Source organism: Oncorhynchus mykiss, chromosome 24 (assembly GCF_013265735.2).
Source record: "Oncorhynchus mykiss isolate Arlee chromosome 24, USDA_OmykA_1.1, whole genome shotgun sequence".
Classification (NCBI taxonomy): Eukaryota; Metazoa; Chordata; class Actinopteri; order Salmoniformes; family Salmonidae; genus Oncorhynchus; species Oncorhynchus mykiss.
In genome coordinates, this window is record NC_048588.1 from 23,724,082 (window position 1) to 23,743,970 (window position 19,889).

The window sequence follows — 19,889 nt, forward strand, 5'->3', positions numbered from 1 at the left end:
AGATCTAGTCTGTATTAAGTGCAACTAAGAGAGCATCATGATGAATGTTCTAGTCCTGCACACTGTAGCAGAGAGAGAACTATCACCCAGATAGGCCATTCGTGTGAGAAACTCGTCATCATGCAAGCGGTCACACAAGTGAAAATTATAGTCATTAAAGAAAACTTTAAGCTCGTCTCTCAATTTGAAAAAATGTGTCAATACTTTGCCACCTGATAGCCAACGCACTTCTGTATGCTGTAAAAGTGTTACATGGTCACTGCTTAGTGCAGAAAATACACAAATGTTCAGGGGGCCTTGCAAGTTTCACATTTTCACTGTAGTGTCCATAACGTCTTTCAAGCTGACAGGCATTCCTTTGGCAGCAAGAGCCTCTCGATGGTTGCTGCAGTGTACCTCGAGAGCAACTCCACTATGTCTCCCTGTCATGGATTTTGCTCCACCAGTACAGATATCAACACATCTTGACCACTAAGTCTATTTGATGTCACAAAGCTGTCCAGTACTTAAAAAATATCCTCTCCTGTTGTCCTGGTTTCCAGTGGTGTGTAGAAGAGGATGTCTTCCTTAATTGACCCCCCATAAACATAACAGACATATACCAGGAGCTGTGCAAGGCTCAGTCTGTTGACTCATTCATCTGTAACGCATAGAAATAACTGGCTTGTATGCGAAGCAGTAATTGTTTCAAAACATTTCCTGCCATGTTACTGATGTGTCGTGAAAGTGTTTTTTGATTTTTTGTGGGGCCTTTTCCCCCAGCATTGTCGCAGCCATATCCGCGGCAGCAGGAATTATTAAGTCTTCTACAATAGTATGGGGCTTGCCTGTCCTTGCCACTCGGTAGCTCACCATATAAGGCTCTTCTAGTCCCTTCTTATTAATGGTATTTGTTGTTTTTATACATGTTTTACTACTCAAAAGTCATCTTAATTCTCGCTCAAAAAACTCCTGTGGCTTATTTTTGGCTTAGTTTTGTTTCTAAACGTCTGCGTAAGAGTGAACATTTCATTGAGTTCTGAGATAGACTTTTGCACATATAACACACTGTGGCTGCGGAAAGGCACTACTCCCAATATAAGTGAACCCCAAATCAATGTAGTTCTCATCATATTTGTGCCTCTTCGATGGTCCAACGTCCATGTCTGTTGTTCGGTGCTTTCCCGGGTATGGGGGCAGTAACTCTTCGGCTGCATCAGAATCACAACTGTCAGTGTCCATGCTAGCTGGGCTAACAACAAATGTAGAATTACTGATGCTAGCATTGGATGCGCTTGTGGAAGCAGAACAACTTGTGTCGTCGACAGGTGCAGGTGTAGTACTGCTGGTAGTAGCAGTACTACCAGTATAGCTGGTACAGTATGTGTCTCTATGGAGGCAGGCCTTACTTTTGTTAACCATTTATCAATTTTCGAGCAAACGGAATGAGCAGCAGCTACGTTTGGCTACATATGGACCGTTAGTGGAATTCCCGCGAGAGAGTAACGGTTAATGTGTTTATTATATTCTATTAGTCTATTATATTCCAACAGTTATTTGAATATCATTTGATGCAAATCAAAGACAGCAATCACTTACAAATCAAAGACAGTAATCACTTCTTTACAGTATTTAACCATGAAGGGGGACTCGCAATGCCGACGGGGGTACGCCAAATAAAAATGTGATTCGCAATACTTATTTGTTAAAATAATAAATAAATACTGTAAAACGATATTCATTATTATTACATACATGAGTTAATAAAGCCTTCAGTACAACTTGTTCTATTGATAAAGACCGTTTTTTTCTCCTATAGGTTACCTTTACTTCTCAGATGGTCCAGTTCTCCTGAACTACGGCTGGTTGGATTGCTACTAAGGTACTACTAACTAAGTACTACTACTATTGATAATAAGATTTAGTTCTATATCAAATCAAAGTTTATTTGTCACGTGCGCCAAATATAACAGGTGAAATGCTTACTTACAGGCTCTAACCAATAGTGCAAAAAAGGTGTTTGGTGAAAAATAGGTAAGTAAAGAAATAAAACAACCGTAAAAAGACAGGCTATGTACAGCAGCGAGGGTATAAAAGTAGCGAGGCTACATACAGACACCGGTTAGTCAGGGTGATTGAGGTAGTATGTACATGTAGATATCGTGATTGCCTCAGAGAGGCTTCTGCCTACATACAGACTCAAATCATTGGCCACTTTAATAAATGGATCACTAGTCACTTTAAATAATGCCACTTTAGTAATGTTTACATTAACAGTTGTTTTGAGCGTGGCAGAAATCATACTTTATTGAAAGCATGTCCAATTTTGAATGTTTATAATTTCAAACTAGGTAAAGAGACCCTTAATATTAGACTAGGGACCACACTGCCACTCCACTGAATAGCAGGATAATGATTGCTTTGCAATGCTTGCAATTAGACACTGATTCATTTCAAACCACTCATTGTTGAATTTGCGATTTTCCAACTTGTTGTGAAATTTATGTCCAATGGCCGATGAGCGCTGATACGTTTTATCTATAATTTCTCTTCATTATTTATTTATTTTGAAAAAACAGGTTTACCCCTTTTTTCTCCACAATTGGTAGTAGTCTTGTCTCATTGCTGCAACTCCCATAACATAACCCAACAAAGCACAATGCACATCAATGTGTCTGAGGAAACACTGTACACCTGGCAACCTGGTCAGCATGCACTGCACCCAGCCAGCCACAGGAGTCACTAGTGCACGATGAGACAAGGATATCGCTGCTTGCCAAACCCTCCCTAACCCGGACAATGCTGGGCCAATTGTGCACCGCCCCATGGGCCTCCCAGTCGCGGCCAGCTTTGACAGAGCCTGGGCTCAAACCCAGAATCTCTGGTGGCACAGCTAGCACTGCGATGCAGTGCCTTAGACCATTGCGCCACACAGGAGGCCCATAATTATTTCTCTTCAAATGACAATGATTAAAAAGGATTTGAAAAAATCTGTAGTTCTGCCCCTGAACAAGGCAGTTAACCCACAGTTCCTAGGCTGTCATTGTAAATAAGAATTTGTTCTTAACTGACTAGTCTAATAAAATAATAAATAGTAGTAGTATCTTAGCAGCAATCCAGCCAGCTGTAGTTCAGGAGAACATGTATCACCCAGTAGTACTCACTCTGCCTTGGACCATCTGAGAAGTAAAGGTAACCTATAGGAGAATAAAATGGCTTTATCAGTAACCTATAGGATAATAAAATGGCTTTATCAGTAAAAGAAAGTTGTGCTGAAGGCTTTATAAACTCATGTATGTAATACAAATTAATATAGTTTTACAGTATATACTGTTTTATGTTTTTTTTAAAATGTGAATCACAAGTTTATTTGGCTTACCCCAGACGGGATTGAGCTACCGCTGGTGGTAAGCGTACCTCAGGTTAGGAATACCTGCTCCAAGCTCATCATTAAGCTTGAGGCCCTGGGTCATCAACCCTTTGTGCAATTCGGTCCTGGACTTTCTGACGGGCCGCCCCAGGTGGGGAAGGAAGGAAACAACATCTCCACGTCGCTGATCCTCAACACTGGGGACCCACAAGGGTGCGTGCTCAGCCCCCTCCTGTACTCCCTGTTCACCCATGACTGCGTGGCCATGCACGCCTCCAACTCAATAGTCAGGAAAACAACCTCTCACTCAACGTCAACAAAAGGAGATGATCGTGGACTTCAGGAAACAGCAGAGGGAGCAACCCTCTATCCAAATCGACAGGAAAGCAGTGGAGAACTTGGGAAGTTAAGTTCCTCGGCGTACACATCACAGACAAACTGAAATGGTCCATCCACACAGACAGTGTGGTGAAGAAGGAAGGTGCAACAGTGCCTCTTCAACCTCAGGAGGCTGAAAAGTTTGGCTTGTCACCTAAAACCATGACAAACTTTTATAGATGCACAATTGAGACATCCTTTTGGACTGTATCACCGCCTGGTACTTCAACTGCATCGCCCTCAACCGCAAGGCTCTCCAGAGGGTAACCTATAAAAATTGGCTTTATCAGTAAAAAAAGTTGTGCTGAATGCTTTATTAACTCATGTATGTAATAATAATAAATACAGTTTTACAGTAAGTGATCATCAAAGTTCTGAAAGACAGCATCCACTTTGGAGTCAATGCCTGGAAAATCCTGAGTTACGGATTGGGGATATCCATAGTGCATTTGGCATCTTGCCTCATCAAAGCTGAAACATAATATCAAATTATTTTATTTAGATTTTTTAATAAATATAATTATGCATATTATCATACAGAAAAATGCATGACGTATCAATTATTGGTGTCTAATTAAACCATGTTCCAAACACCTCCAGTATTTGTTGCCCACAAATAAGGTTTTCCCTTAGTCACTGATGAGTGGAAGCCAAAGTTTGCTTTGGATAGCCAGGGAGGATCGTCTTTGCATAAGCCCTTATTCCCCAGTATTTGTCACCTGTGGAAATATGAGAAGTAAATACTGTTTGTACGAGAGAGAGTTTGAGAGTGGGAGTACACAAATCATTAGCTGTCATGTTTACAGATATCTTTAAGATAACACACATCACATAAACATACCAATAGTATTCAATAAAGATGGTAATAAAAAACACATACTGTGAACAGAATTATTCTATAGAAATGCTGTCAATGTGTTTCATGACCATTCAGGGCTTGGACCCCATGTCTGTCATCATCAGGCAGTGTGTATCCATTGGTGTTGACATACTGATAGGTGGGGAACATCAGAGCTCCCCGGTCCCTGGAGTGGTTCAGCCTCAGAGGATGACCAAACTCATGGGCAGCCACCAACAGCAGATTCACTCCTGAGTACAACATTACATGTGTGTGTTGAATCAGTGAATCGGGCTACACTTTGTCTTAAATAGAGTTGTGTGTTCAGATGGCCACCCCTCTGGCTCAGTGTCCAGGTTTTATCGTCATCAAAGTGTGTGTCCCCACCTTGGTTCAGTCCAGGGGAGTTGGAATGGGCTAAGACAGCATTTGGCCCATCAAAAGGATAGAAGTCTGTATGATCTGTGTTGAGACAAGCAAGATTTAAGACGTTCATCAGTAGTGTAGTGATGGTATTGAGTCAATACCATTGTCATAGTCCATACTCACATCCACCCTTGAAGAGGATCATGACGTTGACAGTGTCAGTGTAGATCTGTTTGAAGTCCAGGGGGATCACATCACTGTAGATCACTGTTGCATCTACGTACATCACTGCCTCGGGTCTGGTGTGTACTGAGTGATTTTGTCAAACACAAGTCATTCAGCACTCACTCATTGACATTACCTGACAAGTAAAAGGGACCCGTTTTACTCCTGCAGTGCAGGCATTGCACAATGACCCAGGCTGGGCAACAACGGATTTGACATTTTTAACAGATGATCAACAATGAACCATGAATACGATATTATTTTCCTTGATTATAGCTGTCAAACGTAATGCATTTTAAAAGAAGTCAAAGTGCTCATCTACAGTCAGAGCTTTCACTACACCTGTAGGTAACAGTGTTCTTCTCCCATTTTGGTTTCCTGTGGAGTGTTCATATCTGCTGATGTCAGACACTCCACATCTGGACTCCTTCATCACCTCCAGAGTGTTTTTGTCCAGAACCCCAGTGACCTCCAGGCCAAAGAGTGCCTGGATGGCCTCCAGGCTCTTGTTGAAGTCTGGCTTGATAATACTCTGGGAAGTTGAGTTTGTCAACCCCACATCTGTGTACTATTGAGACAGATAGTCCTGGCGTTGGAGGAGGATTAGAGACAACATTTTAAACAATCGGTTTTCTCATGCCTATTACGACTCTCATGCGAAACAGTACAAGCATAACAAGTAGGCTAACTTGTATTTTCCCGCATTATTCTGAGATAATACTGACGATACGGGTAGCAATATACTGAGCCATGTGATGCAATTCTTCAGATAAATTACCTCATCGACTGTCTTGTCGTCCTCTGATGATGTTTGGACCTCTGGAGCACTGGCGGGGGCAGCCTAACACAGACCAAAACAGGCCAGAAACAGGACCGCGGAACCCGTATAAAGACAATTTCCAAACCTGTGGTAATGCAGAGGGGAGACTCCCTCTCTTTCTCTATCACTCTGCCCTGTCCAAATTCTCTTTTGAATGATCCCTAACAGTCTGGGGTGTACATGGTTCCATTCAGAACATGAGTGAGATGCCAAGGTAAGCTTTGTGCTCTTGAACATTCCTGTAAACTTTTGGACAAACCCCTATCCTCAAGGAAGAGGGACAGTTCTCCTGATAACATTGTTGGAGGTGGTGTGTAGAGTTTTGGGTGATTGTTAGGGTGAGGTTTAGGTATACTGTAGGTACACATAAGTTGTAAGGATAAAACAGTGGTTAGTTTGAATATCTTTGATCAGTCAAGCACATTTATTAACAATCAAACTTCAAAATACATTTCAAAGCATAACATGTTACTACATTATAATACAATTAATTCATTTGTAATTTCTGTTCCGTACCCATACAGTAAGTTACCACAAGGATTTAAGTGAAATGGCCTTGAAGATGGTGGCTCTGATGATGCAATTTCACTTCTTGCAACACTTTCATCAACATTCAGCTAGTGAATTATCTTGGTTCATGCTAGATGAGGTAGCCCTGAGGTACTTAGATACTGCATATTAATCTTACTCAATACAAGATTCAATTAATCCGATTTAAAATATCAAATAAATAAACTACTTTGAACAGCAATTCTTGACCTAGCGGTTAGAGCGTTAGGCCAGATACCAAAAGGTCGCTGGTTCATAGCCCCGACCCAAATTGGTAAAACAGATCTGTCGATGTGCCCTTGAGCAATGTACTTAAATCGAATTGCTTATGTAAGTTGCTCTGTATAAGAGTGTCTGTAGGTAGGGTCACATCTAGTGTCTTTGACAGATATGTTAGCAGTCCAGCCATGCATTGGCTAGGAGTCGATTCAGCACCTGGTTCTGTCTGTAGTCATAGTTGTATGCCTTTGTTCCACTGAAGAGATATATAGTACCTGTTGATGAGAAATATGATAATGTTTTGTTAAAGGGGGCCTAGTAATCAAGGTAACACAAAAGTGTCATGATATTATAATGTATGCAATTTAAGTCAAGGTGACATGGTGAAGTGTTTTATGGCTACCTTGTAACTCAAATGCAGCATCAACACTCCTCCCAATACCTGGCCAGTCTGTTTGGATGTTTCTTGGAAATCCTGGATCCATCCTACGCCTGTGTTCATCGTATCTGTACAATAGATAACAAATAAACATTGAACTTATAAATAAATGACGGATAGCTTATGTGCAGTTCCTTTCTAACAAATGTCTCATTGTTAAACACTAGATGGCAGGCTTTGCCTCTCAGGTGCTGGAATGCCTATTCATCAAAACATTGCTACAGTGAAAACATACTGCTCCTACCTAAACAGTGGACTTTGGAACAGTATATTTTCTGCAACATAATATTGTATTATACATTTACCAAAAAACATTTTGTTAGAGGCTGTTTACCTATAGTAATCGTGTCCTATGAAGAAGAAGGTTTTTCCATATTCACTGATATGAACAGCAGCGTCAATGTTCCTTACTCTGGCTGGGAATCCATAGTCATATATGGAGCCAAAGTGGCTTTTCATCTTAAGCTGTCGAACCACCCAGTACTTAGGACCTGAAACACAGGGCACTTTTACTGCATCTGGAACCCTATGAAAACATACAACAAGAACTGCCAGATGCCACTGAGCTTTGAGAGTTTCTTGCATGAAGTGCGACAATTTTGACGCAGGGCTATAATTTAGGTCCAGTGGTTCTTTGAAACAACGTTCTGTTTCAAATCTAGCCCTGTCATGCTACGAAAGCCTAAGTGAGGCCTTTGAGACGATCAGGCAGCACATTACCAGTGAAGACATATGCCACGCCTTTGGCAGGGATGTCATAGGCTGCGTCCACAGGAGAGTTTATGCTGGGGAGGTATGTGCTGCTGGGGCCCTCTCTCAGGCGGTTCCAGTATGTCGTCCATGTTGTCCTCAACCACATGTACCTGGAGGAAAACAAACCGCTGTGTTGGGGCAAATAAGAACCTATACTATAAAAATGATATTGCATAATTCAAAACTCCTTTACCTGTTTTTAAAGAACATAATTTCCTTCCCGAACACTGCCACTGCATCAACAGAAAAGTTGGGATCGCACTTCTTAGGAAGGTTTGGTGGATCCTGTTTTCTGACTGGCTTGCCTTGGAAACAAAAGCAAAGTCTCCAATGTTTAGATAGAAATCTACCCAAAAATGTACCATGTGATAATTATGTTATTGCTCATTTCTACTTACCATACAGCGCCTGGATTCCCAGTGCGTCATCTTGTGGAAGTGTGTACTGTGCTCCAATGTAATAATTGTAGTTGGGGTACATGAGAGATGAGGGGTCTTTGGAATGGGAGAGGCCCAGGGAGTGGCCTAACTCATGAGCCGCAACAGTGAACAGGTTATAACCTAATCCAATAAGAAAATGTTTATTTGTCTACAAACATATTTTGAATCCTAATTCATTGTGTTTTATAAAATAAATTCAGATCATGTTATGCTTATAACAGTGGTCCTACCTAGCTTGGAATGCCCCATCGTCCAGATTTCGTCCTCGTCAAAGTGCACATCTCCCCCCATGTCCTCCCCTGGTGCGAAGGCGTGGGCCAGAACACCCTTGGGGCCGTCAAAGGGAAAGAAGTCTCCGTGAGCTAGGATGGATGGAGCGAGATGGATTATCATGCATGTACCTGGAAACTGGTTCCAATAAGTATATAATTATAGCACAATTAAAACCTCACATGCAGCCACATACATTCTCTACCACCTCTATTAGAAAATATGCTGAACTGAACGGAGAATGATTCAGGGTCAGAATACTTTTTTTTGCGAAGGAAAGGATGATGTCTGCCTTGTCGTGATTGACCTTGATGAACTTCAGTGGGGCCGCGTCACTCCAGATCTTCAAGGCCAAACGGAAGGAAGTATCCACCTCCTCCTGTGTAAGGTCAGGGGTGTACTGATCAATCCTGCAGGTCATTGGCACACAGACAACACAGAAAAGCATGAAGCAGCCTGAAAGAAAGCATAAAAAACTGGGCTAGTTAGATCCAGTGAGCTGGTGATCTATTGGCAGCTGTCTGGTTTTAAAAGGGACCTAGTCAGGTGGGGGGGGGGGGGGCAGCCATAATCGACATCGATGTCTTCGGCGCCTCTGGAACTGCCTTGCTCAGTGGCAAAACGACAGATTTTTACCTCGCCAGCTCGAGGATTCAACCGGCAACCTTTTGGTTACTGGCCCAATGCTTGAACCACTATACAACTCAGTGATGAAACAAAACTCTAATCTTATGATGAAACATGGTTAATTTTGGGGATTATGTCATTCCTTTTATACACAGTGTACAAAACAGGAACACCTTCCTAATATTGAGTTGTACCCCATTTTTCCCTCAGAACAGCCTCAATTCATTGGGCTGTGAACTCTAAAAGGTGTCGAACGCATTTCACAGGGATGCGGGCCCATGTTGACTCCAAATTTTCCCGTAGTTGTGTCAAGTTGGCTGGATGTCCTTTGGGTGGTGGACTATTCTTGATACACATGGGAAACTGTTGAGCATAGGGTGGCACCTACTACCATATCCCGTTCAAAGGCACTTAAATCTTTTGTCTTGCACATTCACGCTTTGAATGGTACACATAAACAATCCATGTCTCACTTGTCTCAAGGCTTAAAATCCTTCTTTAACCTGTTTCCTCCTCTTCATCTACTCTGAGTGAAGTGGATTTAACAAGTGACATCAATATCATAGCTATCATAGCTTTCACCTGGATTCTCCTGGTCAGTCTATGTCATGAAAAGAGCAGGTGTTCCTAATGTTTACTACACTCAGTGTAATTCCCTGCCGTTAAAAAAATGTGAAAGTCTGTTTTAGGAAGTAATATCTATATTCTGACAGATTTTGAATATCAATAGAGCAAATCCCAAAAGATGAAATGTATTTATTTTATCTTTATTCTTTCCAGTCAGGTCTATTAAGAACAAATTGTTATTTACAATGACGGCCTGGCTAGAGGCAAAAGGCATCCTGTGTGGCAGGGGCAGGGGATAAAAAAATGGTACAACAAGATGGATAACACAGATGGAAGACAATTGTCAGCAAAAAAGAAGACATTGTGACCGACAACCGATACTAGACAGATAACAGATAATAATATGCACCTGTATGTGATGGTGGAATTCTTCCACTTGATCTGGTCAGGGTAAAAGCTGTAGTTTTCCATGTCAGGCACTCCACACCTATGCTTCCTCATCACAGAGAGTGTCTGGAGGTCCAGTCTGCCAGTCTGCTTCAGACTGAAGAAACCCTGCATCTCCCTGATCTTTTCCCCCAGGGCTGAGGTGGTGGTGGCCCTCCTATTACGGGGCTGGGGGCCACTGCTGGGGCTCATGTGGTAGAACCTCCTCAGGTAACCCTATCATACAGCTGGTTACTAACCAAACTTCCACTGATAGCAGGTCACTTCTCTTACAAGGACAAATAAGTCCTAAAGTAGGCACAACTTTAAGTTGTCCAGAAGACGACAGATTTTGCTTGACCTAAAGTAGTCTTAACATTAAGTTGTTCTAAAGTGCACCTCATAAATGTACTCAACATTTACCATTGAAAAACAGACAATAACTAGAATTGCAATACCTGGGGAAATAGTCAAAACACAATCAATGTATTCCAATACAGTTTTTTTTCTAGAGATAGGATTCTCCAGAAGATTTTCTAAAGAGTGGATGAAGACACAAACCTCAGCCAGTTCCAAGTCCTCAAGCCTTGGCCATTGTTCCTTAGAGATAGGTAAAGTCCACAACAGGTCTGTGAGCACTAGAAAGCACAGCACTTGGATCCAGGGCCAGAGCCACTCCATCTTTAAATGAACAAGCTCTTTACAGCCCATGGCTTTATAGATAAGAGCATGCTTAAGGTCTGTGGTGAATCACATGGTTTCCAAGCCCTCAATCCTGCAGTTGCAGCAGTTCTACCTGCACCTATTACCATGAGGTGTGTGGTAAGAATAATTACTCTATGAAAACCCTGAACTATATCTTGTTTACCTCAATCCAGGTCTTAAGAGTGTGAAACGGGATAAAGGGATGTCCTATAGCCCTACCTGTCAACACTGGGCTTGTTACTTTGGTTACCAAGTATATTGTTTCCTGCTTTTGCAAGTCAATAGTCTTTCTAATATTTCCAAAATGTCCAAATGACATATGGCCTTATTTTGGCCATGATTTTTAAACAACAACTGTATTAGACTAGAGTTATTTGGACTAAGTTTACTATACTGGAGTTATTTGGCTGAACTGTTGAATTGCACGTGTCAAATAGGCAGTGTTGTCCTCCCTTAGTCGTAATGTGTCAATTGGCACACAGCTCCAATAAAATAGATACTCTCGGTCTGGTTTGATAGCTTCATTACAATCTCAACCGTACTTGTAGATGTCTGAAATGAAATATGTGATTTAGGAAATGTTTATGAAATTAGCCATAGAAACTCACCCACTAATTTCTGCCTGATGTGCTGGGAGCATGTTGGTATTATGTAACACATTCCTTTCTCACGGTATTGATTCATGAACCTGAAAATATTACCAAAATGTTTTGCTTACAGGCAACCCAAAACATTGGACTGAACTCAACATGTTAGAAGTATGCAAACAGTTTTATACAGCTTTGCATAGCCTTTATTGCATTTTGGACACAAACATTTCATTTCCCATTAAATGTTTTTGGTCACTTCATATCAAAATCCTTCAGCATCCGAGCTAGGTATTTGCTTTCTCAGTTCCAACAACTTGTTTCTGGGTATAATCGTACTTATAAACTTGTTGTCCAACGAAGAAGTAGATAAAGTCTTGGATAAACAAAAATGTAACAATTAAAAGGAGTTTTACAAAATGAAATGTTCAAATTGAGCTGGCATGGCCTTTGTTGTTGTGATATAATAGTAGCTTACCATCTTTGTAGACAGCTGCATCGATAGTAGTATTGAGCCATGGGAAGTCAGTGATGTACAGTGGGTATCCAGTATCCATAACTCTTTGTTTTTCATTATAACTGAAAATAAATATATATAAATACAGTACCAGTCAAAAGTTTGAATACACCTTCTCATTCAAGGGCTTTTCTTTATTTTGACAATTTCCTATAGTGTAGAATAATAGTGAAGACATCAAAACTATGAAATAACATATATGGAATAATTTAGTAAACAAAAAAGTGTTAAATAAATCTAAATGTATTTTATATTTGAGATTCTTGAAAGTAGCCACCCTTTGCCTTGATGACAGCTTTGCCCACTCTTGGCATTCTCTCAACCAGCTTCATGAGGTAGTCACCTGGAATGCCTTTCAATTAATAGGTGTGCCTTGTGGAATTCATATCAATCTTAACGCGTTTGAGACAATCAGTTGTGTTGTGACAAGGTAGATGTGGTATACAGAAGATAGCCCTATTTGGTAAAAGACCAAGTCCATATTATGGCAAGAACAACTCAAATAAGCAAGGAGAAATGACAGTCCCTCATTAATTTAAGACATGAAGGTCAGTCAATCCATAACATTTCAATAACTTTGAAAGTTTCTTCAATTGCTGTTGCAAAGACCATCAAGCACTATGATGAAACTATCTCTCATGAGGACCGCCACAGGAAAGGAAGACCCAGAGTTACCTCTGCTCCAGAGGATAAGTTCATTAGAGTTACCAGCCTCAGAAATTGCAGCCCAAATAAATGCTTCACAGAGTTCAAGTATCAAACACATCTCAACATCAACTGTTCAGAGGAGAATGCGTGAATTAAACATTCATGGTTGAATTGCTGCAAAGAAACCACTATTAAAGGACACTAATAAGAAGAGGAGACTTGCTTGGGCCAAGAAACAGGAGCAATGGACATTAGACCGGTGGAAATCTGGTTCTAAACGCTGTGTCTTTGTGAGACGCAGAGTAGGTGAACGGATTATATCCGCATATGTGGTTCCCACCATGAAGCATGGAGGAGGAGATGGGATGGTGCCAGGTCTCTGACCTCCTCCCTATAAGCTGTCTCATCGTTGTCGTTGATCAGGCCTACTTGTGTCGTCAGCAAACTTAATGCCGGTGTTGGAGTCGTGCTTTGTCACGCAGTCGTGGGTGAACAGGGAGTACAGGAAGGGACTAAGCACGCCCCCCTGAGTGGCCCCAGTGTTGAGGGTCAGCGTGGCAGATGTGTTGTTGCCTACCCTTACCACCTGGGTATGGCTTGTCAGAAAGTCCAGGATTCAGTTGCAGAGGGAGGTGTTTAGTCCCAGTGTCCTTAGCTTAGTGATGAGCTTTGTGGGCACTATGGTGTTGAAAGCTAAGCTATAATCAATGAACAACATTCTCACATAGGTGTTCCTTTTGTCCAGATGGGAAAGGGCAGTGTGGAGTGCGATTGAGCTTGCGTCATCTGTGGATCTGTTGGGGGGGTATGTGAATTGGAGTGGGTCTAGCATTTACGGCATGATGGTGTTGATGTGAGCCATGACCAGCTTTTCAAAGCACTTCATGGCTACTGACGTGAAGTTTAAAATGTCAGTGAAGACACTTGACAGTTAGTCGGCGTATGCTTTGAGTACACGTCCTGGCAATCCATCTGGCCCCTCGGCTTTGTGAATGTTGACCTGTTTAAAGGTCTTGCTCACATCGGCTACAGAGAGCGTGATCTCACAGTCGTCCGGAACAACTGGTGCTCTCATGCATGGTTCAGTGTTGCTTCCCTCAAAGCGAGTACAAAAGGTATTTAGCTCGTTTGGTAGGCTCGCGTGACTGGGCAGCTCGAAGTTGGGTTTCCCTTTGTAGTCCGTAATATGTTTCGAGCCCTGCTACATCCGACGAGCGGTTTAGGAGGATTCAATCTTAGTCCTGTATTGACGGTTTGTCTGTTTGATATTTCGTCTGAGGGCATAACAGGGCTTCTTATAAGTGTCCGGATAGGTTTCCGGCTCCTTGAAAGCGACAGCTCTAGCCTTTAGCTCTGTGCGGATATTGCCTGTAATCCATGGCTTTTATTTGGGAAATGTATGTACGGTCACTGTGGGGACAACGTCATCGGTGCACTTATTGATGAAGCCGGTGACTGAGGTGGTATACTCCTCAATACCATTGGATGAATCCCGGAACATATTCCAGTCTGTATCATTGCAAAAATAGTCCTGCATTCATGTCATCTGACCACTTCCATATTGATTGAGTCACTGGTACTTCCTGCTTTACTGAGTGATTGAGTCACTGGTACTTTCCTGTTTTTGCTTTTAAGCAGGTATCAGGAGGATAGAATTATGGTCAGATTTGCCAAGTGGAGTGCGATGGAGAACTTTGTATGAGTCTCTGTGTGTGGTGTAAAGGTGGTCTGGAGTTTTTTATCCTCTGGTTGCACATGTGACAACCTGCATTATTAAAAGCCACGGCCACTAGGAGCCCCGCTTCAGGATGAGCATTTTCTTGTTTGCCTATGGCCGTATACAGCTCGTTAAGTGCCTTCTTAGTGCCAGCATCGGTTTGTAGTGGTAAATAGACGGCTACGAATAATATGGATCTTTGTAGATAGCGTAGTCTACAGTTTATCATGAGGTATTCTACCTCAGTCTAGTAATACTATGAGACTTCTTTAATATTCGACATAGCGCACCAGCAGTTATTGACAAATAGACACACCTCCACCCCTTTTCTTAGCAAACGTAGCTGCTCTGTCCTGCAGATGCACAGAGAAGCCAGCCAGCTCTTCATTATCTGTGTCGTCGTTCAGCCACATCTCTGAAATTTGTAAGATATTACAGTTTTTAATGCCCCATTGGTAGGATAGTCTCAATCGTAGATTTGTTTTCCAATGATTGCATGTTGGCCAATAATACGGAGGGTAGTGGTGGTTTATCTACTTGTCTGCAAATTCTTACAAGGCAACCCGCACTCCTCCCACTTTTCCTCCATGTTTTCTTCAGGCTGTGGACTACGATTTGGGCCTTGTAGTCACACCAGCCTTTGCTTTGAATCCCCCTCGTGTCCATCTCAGGCGTTCAGCGTCGCTGGCCTTCTAGCTGCTGCTGAACCTGCTGCTGGCAAACACCCTTCAATCATCAACCCCGGAATTGTCTCGTCATCATTACACACACCTGGTTCCAATCCCGACTCTATCACTGTATATACAGTGCCTTGCGAAAGTATTCGGCCCCCTTGAATTTTGCGACCTTTTGCCACATTTCAGGCTCCAAACAAAAAGATATAAAACTGTATTTTTTTGTGAAGAATCAACAACAAGTGGGACACAATCATGAAGTGGAACGACATTTATTGGATATTTCAAACTTTTTTAACAAATCAAAAACTAAAAAATTGGGCGTGCAAAATTATTCAGCCCCCTTAAGTTAATACTTTGTAGCGCCACCTTATGCTGCGATTACAGCTGTAAGTCGCTTGGGGTATGTCTCTATCAGTTTTGCACATCGAGAGACTGAAATGTTTTCCCATTCCTCCTTGCAAAACAGCTCGAGCTCAGTGAGGTTGGATGGAGAGCATTTGTGAACAGCAGTTTTCAGTTCTTTCCACAGATTCTCGATTGGTTTCAGGTCTGGACTTTGACTTGGCCATTCTAACACCTGGATATGTTTATTTTTGAACCATTCCATTGTAGATTTTGCTTTATGTTTTGGATCATTGTCTTGTTGGAAGACACATCTCCGTCCCAGTCTCAGGTCTTTTGCAGACTCCATCAGGTTTTCTTCCAGAATGGTCCTGTATTTGGCTCCATCCATCTTCCCATCAATTTTAACCATCTTCCCTGTCCCTGCTGAAGAAAAGCAGGCCCAAACCATGATGCTGCCACCACCATGTTTGACAGTGGGGATGGTGTGTTCAGGGTGATGAGCTGTGTTGCTTTTACGCCAAACATAACGTTTTGCATTGTTGCCAAAAAGTTCAATTTTGGTTTCATCTGACCAGAGCACCTTCTTCCACATGTTTGGTGTGTCTCCCAGGTGGCATGTGGCAAACTTTAAACAACAATTTGTATGGGTATCTTTAAGAAATGGCTTTCTTCTTGCCACTCTTCCATAAAGGCCAGATTTGTGCAATATACGACTGATTGTTGTCCTATGGACAGAGTCTCCCACCTCAGCTGTAGATCTCTGCAGTTCATCCAGAGTGATCATGGGCCTCTTGGCTGCATCTCTGATCAGTCTTCTCCTTGTATGAGCTGAAAGTTTAGAGGGACGGCCAGGTCTTGGTAGATTTGCAGTGGTCTGATACTCCTTCCATTTCAATATTATTGCTTGCACAGTGCTCCTTGGGATGTTTAAAGCTTGGGAAATCTTTTTGTATCCAAATCCGGCTTTAAACTTCTTCACAACAGTATCTCGGACCTGCCTGGTGTGTTCCTTGTTCTTCATGATGCTCTATGCGCTTTTAACGGACCTCTTAGACTATCACAGTGCAGGTGCATTTATACGGAGACTTGATTACACACAGGTAGATTGTATTTATCATAATTAGTCATTTAGGTCAACATTGGATCATTCAGAGATCCTCACTGAACTTCTGGAGAGAGTTTGCTGCACTGAAAGTAAAGGGGCTGAATAATTTTGCACGCCCAATTTTTCAGTTTTTGATTTGTTAAAAAAGTTTGAAACATCCAAAAAATGTTGTTCCACTTCATGAATGTGTCCCACTTGTTGTTGATTCTTCACAAAAAAATACAGTTTTATATCTTTATGTTTGAAGCCTGAAATGTGGCAAAAGTTTGCAAAGTTCAAGGGGGCCGAATACTTTCGCAAGGCACTGTATATACTCCCTCTGTCATTTGTCTTTGTCGGTCATTGTAAATGTTGCTTGTGTTCCTGAGAGGAATCTCTCCTACTATTTTCCTGTGTACTTTAATATTTTGCACTTTGTTGTCGTCACGCTTTTATATATATATAAGCAGTATATCCTTAGCGTCGGACTCATTTAAAGAAAACATTGTTGTCCAGTTTTAGGTGATTAATCACTGTTCTGATGTCCAGAAGCTCTTTTCAGTCATAAGAGACGCTAGCAGCAACATTATGTGCAAAATTAGTTATAAACAATGCGAAAAATCAAGCAAAATAGCACAGTTGGTTGGGAGCCCGCAAAAAGGCAGCCATCCCCTCCGGTGGCTGTATTGAATCCTGGTTCTTTGTCACGCTCATCGTAATGATTAGACCAAGGTGCAGCGTGGTAGGCTTACATTTTCCTTTTAATAAATGAACACCGAACAAAAACAACAAAATCAATGAACGAAACGTGAAACTATACAAATAGTGCTGACAGGCAACTAAACATAGACAAGATCCCGCAAACACAAATGAGTAAATGGCTACCTAAATATGATCCCCAATCAGAGACAACGATAAACAGCTGCCTCTGATTGGGAACCATATCAGGCCACCATAGAAATACAAAAACACCTAGATGACCCAACCAAGTCACTATCACGCCCCAACCAACACAGAGAATAAACAGCTTACTATGGTCAGGGCGTGACAGTACCCCCCCAATGGTGTGGACTCCGACCGCAGAATCTGACTCAATAGGGGAGGTTCCGGGTGGGCATCTATGATGGATGACACAGGACGTCGGGGGCGGCTTCAGTGCGGGGCGCATCACCGGAAGATCCGGACCATGGGTTGTCGCTGGAGGCACCGGACCGTGGATCGTCGCCGGAGGCTCCGAACCGTGGATCGTTGCCGGAGGCTCCGGACCGTGGATCGTTGCCGGAGGAACCGGACCGTAGATCAGTGCAGGAGGCTCTGGACTGAGAATCCCTGCTGAAGGTTCTGGACCGCCAACCGTCACTGGAGGCTCCGGAAGGTGACCGTCGCTGGAGGCTCCGGACCGCAGACAGTCGCTGGAGGTTCCGAGACCGCAGACCGTCTCAGGAGGTTCTGGACCGTGGATCGTCTTAGGAGGTTCCGGACTGTGGACCGTCTCAGGAGGTTACGGACTGTGAAACGTTGCCGGAAGCTCTGGACTGGGAACTGTCGCTGGAAGCTCTGGACCGGAACTGTTGCAGGAAGCTCTGGACTGGGAACTGCCGCCAGAAGCTCTGGACTGGGAACTGTCGCCGGAAGCTCTGGACTTTGGATGCGCACTGGAGGCCTGATTCGTGGTGCCGGCACTGATGGTACTGGGCTGGTGACACGCACCTCAGGGCGAGTGCGAGGAGGAGGCACAGGACGTACTGGACTATGGATGCGCACTGGAGGCCTGATGCGTGGGACCGGTACAGGTGGCACCGAGCTGATGACATGCACCTCAGGGCGAGTGCAGGGAAGAGGCACAGGACGTACTGGACTGTGGAGGCGCCCTGGAGGCCTGATGTGTGGGACCGGTACAGGTGGCACCGGGCTGATGACATGCACCTCAGGGCGAGTGCGGGGAAGAGGCACAGGACGCACTGGACTGTGGAGGCGCATTGGAGGTCTAGAGTGCAGAGCTGGCACAACCCTGGATGCTCACTCCAGCCCGGTAAGTGCGGGAAGCTGGCACAGAATGCACTGGGCTGTTAAGGCGCACTGGCGACACAGTGTGTAGAAACGACGCAGGATATCCTGGACCGAGGAGACGTACTGGAGACCAGGAGCGCTGAGCCGGCACAATTCGTCCTGGCTGAATGTCAACTCTAGCACGGGAACTGCACTGGAGACACCGTGCGCATCACCGCATAACACGCTCCCCACGGTAAGCACGGGGAGTTGGCTCAGGTCTGAACCCTGACTCCACCAATCTCCCCGTGTGCCTCTCGTGCTTGCTTCGTTGAGCTATCTCCTCGTATCGTCGCCGTTCCACTTTTGCTGCCTCTATCTCCTCCTTCGGACAGCGAATCTCTCTGGCCTGCGTCCAGGGTCCTTCTCAATCCAGGATATCCTCCCATGTCCATTCCTCCTGGCCACACTGCTTGGTCCGTTTTAGGTGTGATCTTCTGTCACGCTCGTTGTAATGATTAGACCAAGGTGCAGTGTGGTAGGCGTACATTTTCCTTTTAATAAATGAACACCGAACAAAAACAACAAAATCAACGAATGAAACGTGAATACAAATAGTGCTGAAAAAAACATAGACAAGCTCCCACAAACACAAATTAGGGAATGGCTACCTAAATATGATCCTCAATTAGATACAACGAAAAACAACTGCCTCTGATTGGGAACCATATCAGGCCACCATAGAAGTACAAAAACACCTAGATGACCCACCCAAGTCACTATCACGCCCCAACCAACACAGAGAATAAACAGCTTACTATGGTCAGGGCGTGACAATTCTTAGCGAGGTTGAGTGCCTCTGATGTCTTCACAATCAGAATGTGTTCTGCCGCTAAGGGCTTTCACAATCCAGGGCCTAAAGCAGATGAGCCAGTGTGTACGCAAACACCCTAAGCACACAGCTTACATTGCACAAACCAGACTCACAGGAGCTTGCTTTTAACCACTTAAAAATGTCAACACACTAAACTGCACCACTGGAACAAAATGTCACCACTTTATCAAAATAATATTAACTAACAAACCATTCTCAGTAGCTTCATAACCACATCCATAGCAGATATACAATGTTTACTGTTGGAGATTTTAATCTGACATCTTAAAACCACATGATACATTTCTTGTGCAACCTGGTATTGGTCCACCATGTTCCATGTCTAATCCAAAATAAAACCTGATCATGAATGATATTTTATATGATGTTATGTGACACAAAAAAAATTGACTCACCTGTCACCTCACACATTCTGTTTAGGCCACCCTAAAACAGGATCATGGCTCAGGCAGTGTTGCC

At 43.1% G+C, this 19,889-nt stretch overlaps 1 protein-coding gene and 1 pseudogene across 1 annotated transcript; both read right to left on the reverse strand.

Annotated features, from left to right (window-relative positions):
- Positions 1-4,637: 4,637 nt before the first annotated feature.
- LOC110503373 lies at positions 4,638-6,166 on the reverse strand (annotated as a pseudogene).
- A 752-nt stretch (positions 6,167-6,918) lies between these two features.
- On the reverse strand, positions 6,919-10,947 carry mmp20a (matrix metallopeptidase 20a (enamelysin)). The gene is given in 10 exon segments (XM_021581726.2): positions 6,919-7,019; positions 7,148-7,251; positions 7,518-7,674; positions 7,904-8,046; positions 8,130-8,241; positions 8,287-8,496; positions 8,607-8,738; positions 8,908-9,056; positions 10,250-10,503; positions 10,828-10,947. Coding segments are annotated over 10 exon segments (1,482 nt in total).
- Between the last annotated feature and the right edge of the window lie 8,942 nt (positions 10,948-19,889).